The following is a 16,666-nucleotide window of genomic DNA, read 5'->3' as shown; positions in this document are numbered from 1 at the left end:
TTGTGTGCAACTTGAGAGGTGTAAGAGGAACCGGAAAGTCAGACAGAGACGGGTTTTATGCATCAGCTTTGTGGCTTTTTGAAAATCACCCCAAAACACTAGCTTTTAATGTTGATTCAGTTGCGAAGTTTGGTTCTTTAAGGGACTTTACCAAAATGTTCCATAGACTACAGCATGGTCTTATGTCCGGGAAAATTCGCAGAAAGAGAGGAAGAGATATTTAATTGCACGCATGAAAAGCAAGCTGACGAATGTGCCAAAAACTTCAAGAAAGGAAAATTTACTTGCAGCGGCCAGAAAAGGTATTGATCGGTTCAACAATGAAACAGCTTATCGGTTTCTACATGATAGGATATCAGATATTTTAACAAAGCATTTACTATCTGATATAGAAAACTTAAATTCTGGTAGACTGAATTGAAGAGGGAAACATGACAAAGAAGGGTTCGAGGGCTACCTGGCGAGTGTCAAGAAGGGGAAGGCCAAAATAGCATCTGTTGCATTGCTTCCACACTAGATCATAGAATCGCTGAGAGATGGCACAGGAGGTGAAGTGGCTGTTCTACAATGGAAGAGAATGGTGGACTATCTTTCTGTTAAGGGAAAACTGAAAAATTGCCTTGCTATCTGCGATGTTTTCCGGAATTATGTGTGGTAGGTACACCTTTATATGTAAGGATGGCACTTGGACTCCTGGTTTCAGATTTGAGTGAAGAACCTCGGAAGGGGAAACTTATTACATTCAGCGAAGACCCTCAACAACAAATTATTGATGGTGATGATCTTTGTTCCAAAATTGTATGCATAGCGGAGATGGATTGGATGCTGAACACCGACTTTCAGAAGGTGTTTGACAGAATTTTGGAAGTTGCCAAGCGACAGAATTTTACAGAAGATCAGATGATTAGGAGGCTATTTGTGTTCAGCGACATGGAATTTGACAAGGCATCCCCTCAAATTCTTGGGAAACTGATTGCCAAGCAATAACAAGAAAGTTTCATGACAGTGGGTACTCATCCGTGCCAGAGATAGTGTTCTGGAACCTTAGAAACTCGAAATCCACCCCAGTTCCAAGCCATCAGAAAGCAGTGACATTAGAAAGTGGCTTCTCCAAGACTTTGCTCAAACTGTTTCTAGAGGAAGGTGGACTCTTGGACCCCGAGGGTACCATGAAATCTGCTAAGCAGGCAAGGAATTCGAGCTACTTCTTGTTGTTGATTGATTCAGGAATATGTTGCCATGTCTTTTTTTATTTTCCAATTCTAGACTCCTAGCCAGACTCAGTAGGAGGTAGTTTGTAAATGGAGATCTAAAATGCCTCCAAATTTATCATTTGCAAGGCCGATGTTTAATGTTAAGACATTGCAAACCTTCCTTCGTTTACCGGTTGAAGAGAGTGATAGACAAATTTCTACCTCATCGCAAGCCCTTAGGACCTTGGTATTTGGCATTGTACCTCTTACTTATTCATCACTTTGAAAAAATAATGAATATTTCTTCATTCTTTTTTTCTCATTTGGCCGATCATAAAATAAACATACACAGCCAAGCTAATGTTTTTATTGTATATTTAGTATTTCCCAACAAAACACTGTGGTATTCATTGTTCAAGAGACAAACGACGATGCCAAGGAAAAGGCAAATCTTTCGAATGCTTGGGGCTTAAGGCACAAATTTTTCATCACATTGTGATAAGATTCTTGAACAAATGCATGTATGATGTATCCTTTGTACAAAAAACTGTATTCGAATCTTCCTTCCCCCGCCCAAAAGAGAAAAAAAGAAGGGAAAAGGAGAGGCTGGTGGGAATACCTTCTCCTTTGCATTATCTCCATTTTATTTGCAGACAAGACAGATGGCATAGACAACAGGAGTTCTAGTTTCTAATATTTGTATGCCGATTCTTGCTCTACTCCAACAAAACTCAATCACATGATACACCAGCCTATAATCATGTGCATATATACAAAAACATGTTCAGACAAGAAGGGGGGAGGGGGGTCCTACTCACCATCCTTACATATCTCTCTGAGTAGCTGATATCTAACAACTTTCCGACCTCCCTTTCCCATTCTCATCCAATTGGGAGCTTTTGAAGTGGGAGAATCCCGGGAGGTGTCGATAATGACTGAGTTGATGGGTGAATCCAATTCATCAAGCTCATCTTCACTAGTGTATGATTTTCTAAGCACTGATGACCTACTCCATTGCAAGGCTTCACTTCCGACCTCTCTTATGATGCTTGTCGCGGAAGGCGTTGAATAGACTATAGAAGTAGCCATACATGGAAAGTTTGTTATAGACTCTTCCCCAGCCTCAGAAACGTTCTAAATAAGAGAAAAAATATCAGTTAGGAAAACTAAAGATGGGTACCATTAACTTGCACCAGTGCAGTGCAGGGCAATAAGTGAAGTGGAAATTTTATTTCAAGCAAGCTTTGTTGTTTTATGACGTGACAAACCTCATTCAATGCTTCAAAAACTGCATTTGAAACAGGGTTAGGGTTGAACTCGTCAGGTACAAAATTGTTAAGAACCCTGCTGATCAGTGGTGCACTAAACGTGGGGCATACCTTCAACAATAAAATTTGAAGGGAAGATGGGATTAACAGACTGGAATACGGAAGATATATATATATATATATATATATACACGTATATAGATAGCTTATTTTATATATATATATATATATAGCTTACTGAAATTAAAACAATAATACTAATAATTCCGGAAATATACCTCTTTCCTCGTGGACCTATCCGCAAGCATCTCAGATGGAAGCATCATGAGATCACTCAATTCATTTAGGAGATGGAAAGCCTTGAAGGAAGCCTCACATTCAGCATTTTTGTCATCACCAACTTCATTGCTATCTTCAACACCTCCATTATCATCAATACCAAATAGATCTGTTAACCATCTTGACCAGTTCCCAATCTGGTAACACAAGGTCCACAGAAAAGGATCCTTTTTATTAGATGCTATACACGTTATAAACTTTTGTGTTCTTCTGTCATTATTGAAGCAACTTCTGTGAAGCAATTTCAAAGCCTAGTCTCAATCTTATATTATCTGTTGGCATAACATTTGGGAGAAGAAACCACAAGGTGCAAGCATTTAGCTTCTTTTAGGTGAATTAATTTTCTGTTACTGTCAAACAAAATCAGATATGTTAAAAAGGAAAATCAAAAGGAAGGTAAAGCATATTAATAGGCCAAATTTGCAGGTACAGTCAATTGTCTCCAGCAAATCAGTTTTACACCTAAGGTCCCTAAATGCATATTTTTTATGTACATATAAAAGTATTAAAATCGAACCCAGAGCATTGCTCAATTTGTTCATACTGTCATCCTTAAAGGTGGCATCCAGCAGATCTGGGGTTCAAATCCCAGCATTTGCAATCACTTTCTCTGTCCACAGGCCATGGCTCCTTTGTACCAAAAAAATAAAAGTATAACATAAGGTGGGAGGGGTGGGGTTAGGATTTCCCTATGAATTTATGAAAACAGGTTCAGATCTTGCGCATCAGGGAGGCAATTAAGCTTTAAAGTAGCTCAACAGAAAGAGGAACCCATTACTCACAGCATTTTTTAGTTGTAGACCTGCCCCAAAGCTTGATTTGCCTGCAGGAATAGGAAGAACCTTTGAATCTCTTATTGGGTCAGAAACAGAATCTGTTGGCATTTCTTCAGCTGATTCATGAAGAATAGCATTGAATATTGCAACATCTAATCTACCCACCAATTGCTCCATGACCTAATGATGGAACAGGAAACAATGTTTCTGTAAAATTTGCATTTCAACAGCATTATCAATTAGATGATTAAAATCATAGAAATAAGGACATGGCCTGATCATTTTACAAAGAGACATTATGGACATATAGAAGAATAAGATCCAAGGGACATGTTTTTTATGCATACATGAAAAGAAACTATAATATATCATAATACCAATTTAGCCAGCACAACTAAGCAGCCACACTCATGCCCACATGCTCGAATGGGGCAAAGCCTCTCACAGATATCTTTAAAAGCCTTCTTCCAAAGCTCAACTGAAAAATTCCCCTGTTCTTGAACACCTAATTCATATCTTCGGGTCAAGGATTTCCTTGAGTTTGAGCTCTTTGCAGCAGCAGACTGCATATGTGGAGTCAAAGTCTGACAAGTATACAGAGGGAAATATTGTCAGGTATAACCTCTGAAGACATTATGCTGTAAGCTTTAAAAGAAAGGATTCACCTGCCGCCAGACGGACTCTATTATTCTGGAGAAGATCCAAGCTTCAAACTTTTCCAATGCAAGTAAAAATGTCTGAGGGTCCACCCAGTCATCAAAACTTTCTGTTGAATTGCTTTCCTCTTTATCCTGGGGAGAGGTATCCTCCAACATTATTCCCCCACAACTAAAATTTAAGCACAGTCCAGAAAATAGTTGCATTTCCTCAATAGCGTGGCTAACAATTGCTCTCAGTACAATTGAATTTGACAACCAGAAGGTTAACCTATGAATAATTGGAAAGGCATGATCAAATGTATGTCAGGTAAAAGAAGGGCACATACACAGAGAGAAGCATTTCAATAAATAAAGAGGAAAATTATAAGGAAACAAATAAGCAAATAGGCATGAGAACATGAATACATTTATCTGCAGTCTGAATGTCAACTTAGTGCCACAGATGAGATAACTGATTTTTGTTTTCTACAACATGCAAACCAAATTAACATCTTTGACTATCTGCCAGATTCATTTCCTAAAAAGAAAAAATTACAAAAAGTGTTAGCGCACACCTTGGAACATCACTTCCACATGCTTTAGAGACTAAAACCAATCCTGAAACAGCAGCCCTTGCTGCGCTTGCCCTCTTATCTTGGGTACTTGCTTTACAAGCATGAAGATAGAATCTAGAAAGTCGTCTAGCTGGAGCATGAACCTTGTTTGTAGAACTCCCATGCTCTGCAACAACAGAATAAAGACTAGCCTCAACAACAGCAGCTTCTCTCAATTCTTCTTCAAGCATTTCGATTTTGGATTCTAATTCAACTTTGCCGTTGGAAAAGCTGTTTGCTGATTCTGATCCATTCTGTAGTCAATACCGACTTTCTATTAAACATTCAGAAATACTAGCTTTGCTAGGATGACAGCCACCAAATTAATCAGAACTACTACAGTCCTCCTAGAATAGGATCATGCTGGTAAAGGCCCCAAGCTGAAATCCCCTTCCCCAAATTAAATATACAATGAGAAAACGAAAATAAAGAACAAAGATCCTGGCAATTTTTTAGCTTTAAGTGTTCAAATAGATGCATGCGCATGGTAAATGCAATTTCAAATAACACCACCAACAGCAGCAGATAGGAGTGTGAAAGCATGAATGTTTCTTAGTTGCATTGTGTTGTAGTCCTACAAAACTTTACTTATGGCAATGCTTAAAGATCCCAAGTCTGCCAAGTCAATTTCAAAAATCCTAAACCCAACCTAATTGTAAACCCCTAATTCAATGAAAATGGAAACAAAGAACAAAAGAAGAGTGATGAAGTTAAGTACCTTGTCGTGTTGACTATGTGACTCTCTAGGAGGATCAAAAACAGATGAAGAAATAGTCTGGAATGAATATGAGAAAAGATCATCATCAACAGTAAAAGAGGGAATCTCAGTTTCCTCATCCTTTGCTTCATTTATCGAATCGGAAACAGATTCACCGCCATCCTTGTCTAGTGACACTTCTTTTGACAAGCTGCCTATTGTTGATGAGCTGGAGCTATCTTTATCAAATGGCTGGATATTAAGATAAAGAACTGGCTGTTCTCTGTTCCTTGAACTCTTCTTCAAGTTAATAGGAGTGATAATGTTTATAGTTTCCTTGATAATCCCATAATCTGCAAGGTTTACAACAGCAGATCCTAAAACTTGACCTTTTGCCACCATGTCTTTCCGAGGTTCATACAAGTAAAACTCTAAACAGTTCTTCTGGAAACTATCACGGTTTGTGCTCTTACGGGATGCTTCCTGACATAAAGTTACTGGAAGACTGAAAGATTTGCTGAACTCAATTTTTCCATTCCCAATGCTAGAAGTTAAGGACCCAGAACTCTGATCACCATTCTCCCATTGAAGCAAAACAGATCGAGATGATAGCGAAGAATACAATGGTGTCCAAGGATTAATCTCCTTTACAAAAACAATGTAATCAACCTGAAATGAGTTGCCTTTTTTGTTCTTAGTTCTTAGGCCAAGAACCATTGCTCCAACTTGAAAGAAATACTGGTTTCACTCTTTATCGATATGATCAGTCAAAATGCCTTCATGTTTATGAAAACAAAACAAAATCAGAAATAGTATATATTGAAAGAGATTGAACAAAAACTACAATGTTCCATAACAGGAAAGCAAATGAAATTGAAATGAAAAATCTTCAGACTTTGCCAGGAAACGACTAGTTAACAACCAAAGCAGAAAAAACGAATCAAATTGGAAACAGAAGGTGGGTCCATATATAATCTTTAGAAAATATACCATGCACTATCAAGTTCATGTAACCATTGTAAAACTCAAAATACAAAAATTAAAAACAAATTTTAAAAAAAAATCATAAAAAAAGGACAAATAAAACAAGAGTGCAAATTTACTTACAGGAGAAAGAGTAACAGTAGACAAAGTTTAGGCTGTGGGTAGTTTTTCCCTGTTTCCTTTTAAAGAAATTACTAGTTTTTTTTTTTTTCATTAAAAGCAAATTAATCTCGGGTTAGTTATATTTTATCATTTGCTAAATTTTTTTTATTAAAAGATTTAGGTGAGAACAGCTTATCTCGTTTTAGGTCAGGATATATGTTATAGGTTTTATCAAGAATTTAAATTAGATTTACAGATAATTTATAAATAAGAATTGTTAACAGTAAAAATTTAATCTAAATCTTAAAAACAAAATATCCAATTATTATTAATTTTTTTTAAAAAAGATTTCCTTTAAAAAGTATCTGATTTTTATTTGCTCCGTGATTTGAAATTAAACAAAATAGACAGACAGACATGACCCTAGAAATTGTTGGTATAATAAGTATAGTTTTATTCTCAAAATTTTTGGTTTTTTATATTGTTTTAAGAGAATGCTTTCAAATTGTTACCCAAAAATTAAAAAAGAAAGATTTTTTTAATTTAATTAAATTTGGTTTTTAATACCTGTGCTACCTTGTTTAATTACCATGAAACTGGATCTTCTCAAATTGTAATTCTTGTTTATTTAAATCTTCATTACTATATACTTAATCTGTTTAATCACAATTTTCCTATTCAACTTTTCAATTTATATTATAGTCAATTATAAAAAGGAACATTCATTATCAAACAAAAAGGAAGACTCTCTTTTGGGCATAAAAATTCAATAGACTTGAATGAAACTACAGCTTGAGAGCTTGCTCAGGGAGGTTGAGCTCAATCCTGGTCCCAATCTTAGGCCTGATGCACCCATTCAAGCTATTTTGATGCTGTACATTTTTAGTCTATTCATATCAGTTCCCTAAGCATCTCCTGTCAATATCTGCATTGGACAACTTTTATTTCAATTATCTGGTAACATTTTCTATCCTTTTGCTAGGTACCAGAAAAATAACATCTATGACATAGCAAAATACAGATATCATTAACAATATTCCTCAAATGGACCAAAAAAGAAGATGTTGTGGATGCTATGAGAAACAAGCATCCCCGCCAAGACATTAGAGACATTAATTATTTTCTCAAACAGTGAATTGTTGTTAATACAGCTTAGAAAAAAAATAAACAAAACAGTAACAGACAACCAGATGCCTGAGTCACCTATCCTCCGAGTTTCAGGTACTTCAATTTTTATTTCCAGAATAGCTACTCGCACAGGAAATTTCCTACATAGCACGAGACAACCCGTCAAAAATCTTTAGATGCTAACCGCATGAGTGCTGTGGAAAGGATTGACATGCCGTAAGAATATGCAAAAGGTATGAGAAAGAGCAAAGCAAATGTTATGCTTGTAAGACTAAAGGATGAACTGCCAAATCTTTAGATACTAACTGAATGGATGCTGTGGAACCGATTGATATTTAAGAATATGCAAAGGATAAGAACACAGGTGACGCATTTGCTATGCTACTTATGTCCATGTGAGAAAGAGCAAAGCCAATGTTATGCATATAAGACTTAAGGATGCACTGCCTCATTACTTGTGTCTCTATAAGCCACTTTCCCCTTGAAAATGACTAAAACAATTGGGGTATCATATGCCTCTTTCCTTTCCCATTTCTTCTAACTCATTTCTTTTACATTCTTTTAACAGAAACATGATCCAGAGAACTAGAAATACCAGAAACTAATTAATAAAGAATATTATATATATATATATATATAGAGAGAGAGAGAGAGAGAGAGTTAGTTTTTTTTTTTTTTTTAGGGGAGAAAAAAAGGCAACTAGTGGTTTGGTAGGGTACCAGATCATATGAAGGGAAAAACAAAATAAACATTAGAAGAAATAAGTTAAATCCCAATCCTTCAACTGCATGCATTTTAGAAATATGGCATCATTCTTCCTTCTCATGAAATCAGTCATGCTTACCTGTGTATGCTATGTGGTACAAGTATGCATATTGTGCATGACAGACTAAAAAGATGGACAGCAGATTACATAAGTCAATAGAAGGCAAACATCTTTACATAACAAATGGAAATTAATAACTATAAATGCCAAATCAAGATTACTTCATATTTTAGAAGAAAAAAAAAGGCACCAAAAAATCAAAAGCAAAGAAGGTGCCAGAAGCAACCTGAGCAGTAATTAAGCAGAAGCCTCCAGCAACTCCCTTTCTGCACGCTCTCTAATCCTTCTCTCCAGCTCTGGCCTAAAATGCCGTATAAGACCCTGCACAGGCCAAGCTGCTGCATCACCCAAAGCGCAGATTGTGTGCCCTTCAATCTGCTTCGTCACCTCCTGAAGCATGTCAATCTCTTCCAACTTTGCATTCCCAACTTTCAATCTTTCCATGATCATCCATAGCCATCCAGTCCCTTCCCTGCAGGGCGTGCACTGTCCACAACTCTCATGCTTGTAGAAGTAAGAGAGCCTTGCAATTGCATCTACAACATCAGTTGATTTATCCATCACAATAACTGCTGCAGTTCCCAGTCCTGACTGGACAGCCTTAAGTGCATCATAATCCATCAAGACATCATCACATATGTGCTTGGGTAAAAGTGGAACAGATGAACCTCCCGGTATTACTGCAAGTAAATTGTTCCATCCACCTCTCACACCTCCACAGTGCCTCTCTATCAACTCCTTAAGTGGTATACTCATCTCCTCCTCAACTGTGCAAGGCTTGTTGACATGACCTGAGATACAAAACAATTTGGTCCCGGAATTATTCTTCCTCCCAAAACTGGCAAACCAATCTGGACCACGTCTCAATATTGTAGGAGAAACAGCCACTGTTTCCACATTTGTGACAGTGGTGGGACAGCCATACAATCCTGCATTAGCAGGGAAAGGAGGCTTCAATCTAGGTTTCCCTTGTTTCCCTTCAAGGCTCTCCAAAAGTGCTGTTTCTTCACCACAAATATAAGCACCAGCACCATAATGGATGTGAACATCAAAATCATAACCAGAACCACAGGCATTTTTACCCAACAGTCCAGCTTCATAAGCTTCTTTTCTAGCTCTTTCAAGGTTTATACGTTCATTCACATATTCACCCCTTATGTAGATGTAAGCAGCTGTAGCTCTCATCCCCACCCCAGCAATCAAGCAGCCCTCCAATAATTTGTGTGGATCATGCCGCATGATTTCCCTGTCCTTACAGGTTCCAGGTTCACTTTCATCAGCATTGACAACAAGATAAGAAGGCCGGCCATCAGATACTTTTGGCATGAAAGACCATTTGAGGCCTGATGGAAATCCAGCACCACCACGTCCACGGAGTCCAGATTTCTTCACTTCATTGACAATCCAATCAGCACCCTTGAGTACTAAATCCTTGGTTCTATACCAGTCACCACGTTTCATGGCACCTTTGAGAAAAGGGTCATGCAACCCATATAAGTTGGTGAAAATACGGTCTTCATCTTTTAGACCACCAAAATGGGTTTTCTCTGGTGGTGGAGGAGGGGGAGGCTGTGGAGCACCGGCAGTTGTTGCTCCTTGAGTACTAAATGATCTAATTCCTAGACCCCACCTCTCACTGCTATTCCTGAACAAAGCAGCCCTTTGCAGGGAAAGAATGCCCTTTATGGGTGCCTATGCAAAGAAAGAACAATTATCAATATCCTCTTTATTCTTTTTCCACTGAATATTTTCCCCAAAGACTTTGGGATAGAAACTAATCAATTTTTTAGCTTCCAAGAAATTATTTACTTATCATAAATAAATCTAACAATAACTCAAAAAAAAAAAAAAAAGAGAAGAAAACAATAGCAAAGTTTAAGCACCAGTCATGTTTGCATGATGCAACTGACATCAGAAAAGGCTATAAAAACAGTTCAAGTGGAACACTCAAAGGACCATTGGATGCCCAATTAGTGATAACTCATAACAAATGAAATGATTGGCAATAATATGGGTTAATGTACTGCGGCCAGTGGCAACCAAAAGAAAGGGAAGAAAATAACAAAACACCATCAAATTGTCAGTCTATCTAATCTTAAGTCCACTTCTATCCGAATTCTGAATTAACTAAACCATCCTTCTGAGAATTAAACGTAGAAATCACTTGATGCGAAAATATCAGCCACATCCAATTTTGAAGCAATTAACAAAATTATTGATTCCTCAATAATCGCCTAAAGTGCCTTTCACTGAGGTATTTCAAATGAACGATAACATATTAAAATCTAGCACTCCCAAAAATTAATTTTATAACCCTAGAACAACAATCTAACTTCACTAAGCTTAGTTTATCGCAACTAGAACCAAATCAACACGCACTATCAGAACTAAAATTTTCTTTTCTGTGCACTCAATTTCCGCTAGCTTCATCGCATCCAAACGGAAAATAACGGAGTTAAAAAATCAATAGATTGGATCTAGAACTAAACGCAAAACAACATTTCATGATCAAACAATTGCATGAATCGAAGAGAAACCCTAAGTCAATGAAAAAAGAAAAAAAAATAATATATAGCGAAGTGAAAGAATTAATGAGGTGAGAGAGATGAGAAATGGAGCGTACCATAGCATGAAATGTCGCTGATGAGCCTTGATGCTTCGCGATTCGGCTTGACTACAAATTCAGACAATACAATGGAGGAGAAAAAGGGAAGAGCAATTCGAAGTTGGGGAATAATTGAGTAAGCGAGCTAATGATCCAGATGTTTTAGAGATTTGTGATGGTTTTGGATGATACGTAGAGATGTTTGAGCCACCAATCAACGGCTATGATTAATCGGCCACGTCTACCATTCCATTTATGGGTTGTGCTGATGGATTGGGGCTTCTTTTTGTTATTCGTAGTTTGAGTCTGCAAAGTTCAGGGTTCAGGGCCAAGTTTAGTTCTGATATAACCTTTTTTTAGCCCAAGTGGTATATCTATCGATAAACCAAACCCAAATCCAAGCCGAGCCTGTTAGGTATTATTTTAATAATTCTTTAATATTAATTTTTATATTTCATTCATCTTAAAATCAATTTTTAATAAAAATATATTATTTATTAATATCACAAATTATTTTAAAATTCGAACCTAAAAATTAAAATTCCATTTAAAAAACTTTATGTTGAAATATTTTAAAAATATTGGTGGAGTTTTAAAAATATTTTTTAAAATTTTATTTGTCATATCATTTATACATAAGGGTAGAATTTTCATTTATTTGTATAATTGAATGCATATAATGTAAAAAATTATATAATAATGTAGTTTCTAAATTAATAAAAATTTAAATCTTTCATTTTGTTTATATTCTTGCATTTCACTTTATTTAATATATTTTTTTGAATTTATTCTTAATTAGTTGGCATGGTATTAAAATTTGCATTTACATGTTCGATAAATGTCATAACGTATAAATCTATGAATTTATTATTAGATATAAACTTAAAGAGTCATCACTAATCTTTTTTATTCATGTGCAATTGGGTACTTAACTGAATTTATTTTATTTTAAAAAGATGTCCTAAAATTGACTTAGATATTTTTAAAAAGTATATTATAGTTTACAAAATCACGATTAGATCCAGAAGTTTGGTTACGTATGAGAAAGATTATAATACCCTCATAATACCCATCAAATGATGGTAACAATTTAATTTTGCATTATCCATTGAGTCTTAAAAAATCTTACAAAATAATTAATTATTAAAATTTATTTTTAATTAACTTCAATACTTTTAACAAAAAATTAAGAGAATTCTCTTATCTCAAGAGTATACAAGAAAATTATCATTTCTCTTGTAGAGGCACCGTCGTCAGATTATTTAATATTTATTTGAAAATTTTCAATTTTCACGAAAAAATTGATACTTTCACTTTTTTCAAATAAATTTTTTATTCATTTTAGGAAAAATTAGTGCTTTATTTAGGTAAAAATTGATATTTTTGATTTTTTCCTTAAATATTTTTAAAATATATTTTTAAGAAAAATTGATATTTTAACTTTTCTTCAAACATTTTTTATATTATTTTTTTTATTTAAAAAAAATTGATACTTCAATTTTTTTCAAAAACAAAATTGAAATATTTTTTATTATTTAAGAAAAATCGATATTTTAACTTTTTCTTAAAAATATTTTTTGAAATATATATTTTTTTAAAAATTTGATACTTCAACTTTTTATTAAAAAATATTTTCTAAAATATATTTTTTTTAAATTGATATTTCAACTTTTCCTCAAAATAAAATTTTGAAATATTTTTATTTAAGAAATTTTGATGTTTCAATTTTTCCTCAAAAGTTTTTTTTTTTGGAAATACCTTTTTTTATTTAAGCAAATTTGATATTTCAACTTTTCCTTAAAATATTTTTTAAATACCCTATTTTATTTAAGAAAAATTAATACTTCAGCTTTTTCTCAAAATATTTTTAAAATATTTTTTATTTGAAAAAATTGATACTTTATCTTTTTCTTAAAAATATATTTTTTAAAAATATTTTTTATTTTTAAAAAAATTGATACTTCAACTTTTCTTCAAATATTTTTTTGAAATATTTTTTTATATATTTTTATTTAAAAAATGATATTTCAACTTTTTCTCAAACATTTTTTGAAATAATTTTTTTAAAATTTTTTAATAGCTCTTCAAATTTTGAAGCTGTTATTTTTCATTTCAAAAAATTAATATTTAAACTTTTTATTAAATTTCTAAACATTTCAAATACTTATTAAAAAATAATCAATAAATTATATTAATTTAACAAATAAATCAAATAAAAGGGGAAAGCAAAAAAACCATAATTAGTTGGCATGATATTAAAATTTGTACTTACACGTTTGATAAGTGTCATAACGTATAGATATATGAATCTATCACTAAACATAAACTTAAAGAGTTACCATCAATTTTTTTTATTTATGTACGATTGGGTACTTAACTGAATTTATCCCATTTTTTAAATATGTCATAAAATTAACTTATATATCTTTAAAAAGTAGATTCTAATCTACAAAATCATAACGATGTTTGGGAGTTTCAGTTACATGTGAATAAAATTATAGCTCTCTCATAATGTCCATCAAAAGATGATACCAGTTTTATTTCGCATTATCCATTAAGCCTTAAAAATCTTACCAGATAGTTAATTATTAGAAACTATTTTTTATTGACTTTAATATTTTTAGCAAAAATTAAAAAAATTCTTTCACCTAAAAAGTATACAAGAAAACTATTGTTTCTCTTGTAGAAGCTTCATTATTAGATTATTTAACATTTATTTGAAAATTTTCAATTTTAAGAAAAAATTAATACTTCAAATTTTTTCAAATAATTCTTTTTTTATTCATTTTAGGAAAAATTGTGCTTTATTTAGGAAAAAATTGATGCTTTCGACTATTTTTCTTAAATAGTTTTAAAATATTTTTTTATTCAAAAAAATTGATACTTTAACATTTTCTCAAACATTTATATATTATTGTTTGTACTTAAGAAAAATCAATACTTCAATTTTTTCTTAAAAAAAATATTTTTTGAAAATTTTTTATTATTTAAAAAAAATCGATACTTTAACTTTTCTTTAAAAACATTTTTTGAAATATATATATTTTTAGAAGAAAATCAATAGTTCAACTTGTCTTTAAAAAAAATTTTTTGAAATCTTTTTTTTGGAAGAAAATTGATATTTCAACTTTTTTCCTAAATAATTTTTTAAAATATTTTTATTTATGAAAAATTGATACTTCAATTTTTTCTCAAAAATAATATTTTAAAAATACCTTTTTTTATTGAAGAGAAATTGATATTTCAACTTTTTTTTTTAAATATGTTTTGAATTACCCTTTTTTTATTTAAGAAAATTTGATACTTCAACTTTTTCTCAAAATATTTTTTAAATATTTTTTTATTTAAGAAAATTTGATATTTCAACTTTTTCTCAAAATTTTTTTAAAAATATTTTTTATTTAAATAAAACTGATATTTCAAGTTTTCCTCAAATCTTTTTTTGAAATATTTTTTATATATTTTTATTTTAAAAAAATTGATACTTTAGTTTTTCCTTAAACATTTTTTGAAATAAATTTTTTTAACTTTTTAATAGCTCTTCAATTTTTGAAGCTGTTATTTTCATTTTAAAAAATTAATATTTTAACTTTTTATTAAATTTCTAAACATTTAAAATACTTATTCAAAAATAAATCAATAAATAAAACAAAATAAGAAAGCAAAAAAAAATCAAATATCATCTCAACTCGGAGCTCAGCTTGGATCAGTAAGCTCTTGACACAATAACGGCTCAAAAGGCACAGTGGCTTGGATTATGGCTTAGGTGACTCAACACAAACAAAAGACACGAGTCTTGGGCTAAACAAAACAAGTTAGGTTGGTCCCTTGGTGAAATGCATCGATCATAGTATTTTATGACTCCAAAACGACGTCGTTTAGTTCAGGGTTTATAAGGCCTTAATTACTTTTTTTTTTTTTTATAACCTCTTTTCATTTTCTTTCTCTCTCTAGATAAAAGACCCAGTGGTCAAGTTCTACAAACTTGGTTGGACATCCATCGAGATTTGAAAACTTTACTAGTTTCTTAAAAACTGACTAGAAAGTAACTGAAAATTGGGTATTTTCGCCAAAAAATGGTCAAAAACTTCAAATCAAGCCGAAAATTTTAATTATTTTCAAGAATTTTCAAAATTTTCATAAAAAATACAAAAAAAAAAGGCCAAATCAACTTTCTATATCCTAGGATCTTTAAAACACTACTTAGGGTTAACCAAATTCTTAAAACTATAACTAAAAAAAAAAATACTTCTTTTAAAATCTCTTCCAAAAAAATAATTCTAATCACTTTGAAAATTTTTTTTATCTCTTTGATTACTATGTTTCTATTGTGTGTTATTCTCTTTACTTGTGTGATCAGTAGGGTTTATAGAATAATCTAACAATAAGATTAGGCATAAGATCAATTAAAAAAATTCAAAAATTTAAAAATCCTCTTTTTCAAAATAACCCTATCCCATTCATCTATTTTATCTTGGTTTCAGGGAATCCTCATATCAACATAATTTCAAAATTCAACCCTGTTTATCTTAGAGTTTTATTAGGATTAGTCTTCTACTTTTATTTTTCAATATCTTTATCTGAAACACAACAATAGGAAACATGTCAAATGAAATGATCCATCAGACCATAATCCATAGATCAAAATCCAAAGCTTGACTTAAAAAATGGGTGTTTACAATAAGAGCTTACAACCATATAAGTATAAGAATAGGTGTTATAGCCAAATTTTTTTAGTTTAAAAATACCTTTTTAAAAGATTATTTAATTAAATTTTGGTAAGTTAAATTTTACTCCTTCATACATCTATTTTTAGAAAATTTTAGATATGAAAATTCATAAATTCCTTGAAATTTGGGGAAAAACATTTATGTCATTCATGATTTTCACGCAAAAAAAATTTCAAAACACAATATTTTTCATATATAAAATGTTAACAAAAATCAAAAGGTTGATTTTTTGACTTGATTAAGTCTGAAAATTGTGATTATATGGTTTGATTGAAGGTTTTAGGCTTACTTCTTCATACATTTATTTTTTAAAAGCTTATGGATTTACGTATCTATAAGCTTTTAAGAATTTACAGATATACAAATTCGTAAACCTTTGAAATTTATAGAAATGTATTTTCATTATTCACAATTTCACGAAAAAGAATTCCATGCACTAGATTTTAATTTACCAAAAAAATGACACAAAAAAAAACCAAAAATCAAAAGCTTGATATTTAGGGCTGATTAAATTAAAAAATTGTGATTGTAGAGTTTGATTAAAGGTTTTTAATTTGATTTTAGTTTAGGGTTTGAATAAAATGGAGATTGAATCTAAGAAATGAGAAGAAATATAAGAAAATGGGTGTGAAGGGTTTTTAAGGAAATAAGATAATAAAAATTTATATTTATATTTTAAACGTGGGATGTAAATAAAAATGGTGTTTTTAAATACACCATAATTTTTTTAGAAATTATATTTACTATTTTAACTTTAATTTAATTA

At 32.0% G+C, this 16,666-nt stretch overlaps 2 protein-coding genes and 1 pseudogene across 3 annotated transcripts; 1 reads left to right on the top strand and 2 right to left on the bottom strand.

Moving 5' to 3' along the window:
• The first annotated feature begins 232 nt into the window (after positions 1-232).
• LOC111289018 (uncharacterized) lies at positions 233-1,491 on the top strand (annotated as a pseudogene).
• On the bottom strand, positions 1,491-6,698 carry LOC111288514 (uncharacterized). The gene is made up of 8 exons (XM_022879432.2): positions 5,547-6,698; positions 4,790-5,082; positions 4,242-4,503; positions 3,954-4,160; positions 3,583-3,756; positions 2,740-2,937; positions 2,462-2,572; positions 1,491-2,327 (listed from the first exon to the last, which is right to left on the bottom strand). The coding sequence occupies exons 1-8, from the start codon at positions 6,240-6,242 to the stop codon at positions 2,004-2,006; spliced, it is 2,265 nt and encodes a 754-aa protein (XP_022735167.2). The 5' UTR covers positions 6,243-6,698; the 3' UTR covers positions 1,491-2,003.
• A 921-nt stretch (positions 6,699-7,619) lies between these two features.
• On the bottom strand, positions 7,620-11,325 carry LOC111287576 (NADH dehydrogenase [ubiquinone] flavoprotein 1, mitochondrial-like). Of its 2 annotated transcripts, none has more exons than XM_022878206.2 (3): positions 11,189-11,325; positions 8,792-10,257; positions 7,620-7,933 (listed from the first exon to the last, which is right to left on the bottom strand). In XM_022878206.2, exons 1-2 carry the CDS (start codon positions 11,189-11,191, stop codon positions 8,803-8,805), a joined length of 1,458 nt encoding a protein of 485 aa, XP_022733941.2. In that variant the 5' UTR covers positions 11,192-11,325; the 3' UTR covers positions 7,620-7,933; positions 8,792-8,802. The 2 variants fall into 2 exon arrangements, with proteins under 2 accessions (XP_022733941.2, XP_022733940.2); XM_022878205.2 differs by having other exon boundaries at positions 7,620-7,879.
• Positions 11,326-16,666: the final 5,341 nt, after the last annotated feature.

The sequence above is a fragment of the Durio zibethinus genome, chromosome 4, assembly GCF_047325235.1.
Source record: "Durio zibethinus cultivar Kanyao isolate XHJ-2024 chromosome 4, ASM4732523v1, whole genome shotgun sequence".
NCBI classification, from domain to species: domain Eukaryota; kingdom Viridiplantae; phylum Streptophyta; class Magnoliopsida; order Malvales; family Malvaceae; genus Durio; species Durio zibethinus.
The sequence above is the reverse complement of the archived record's forward strand: the minus strand, read 5'-3'. Positions and strand labels throughout refer to the sequence as shown.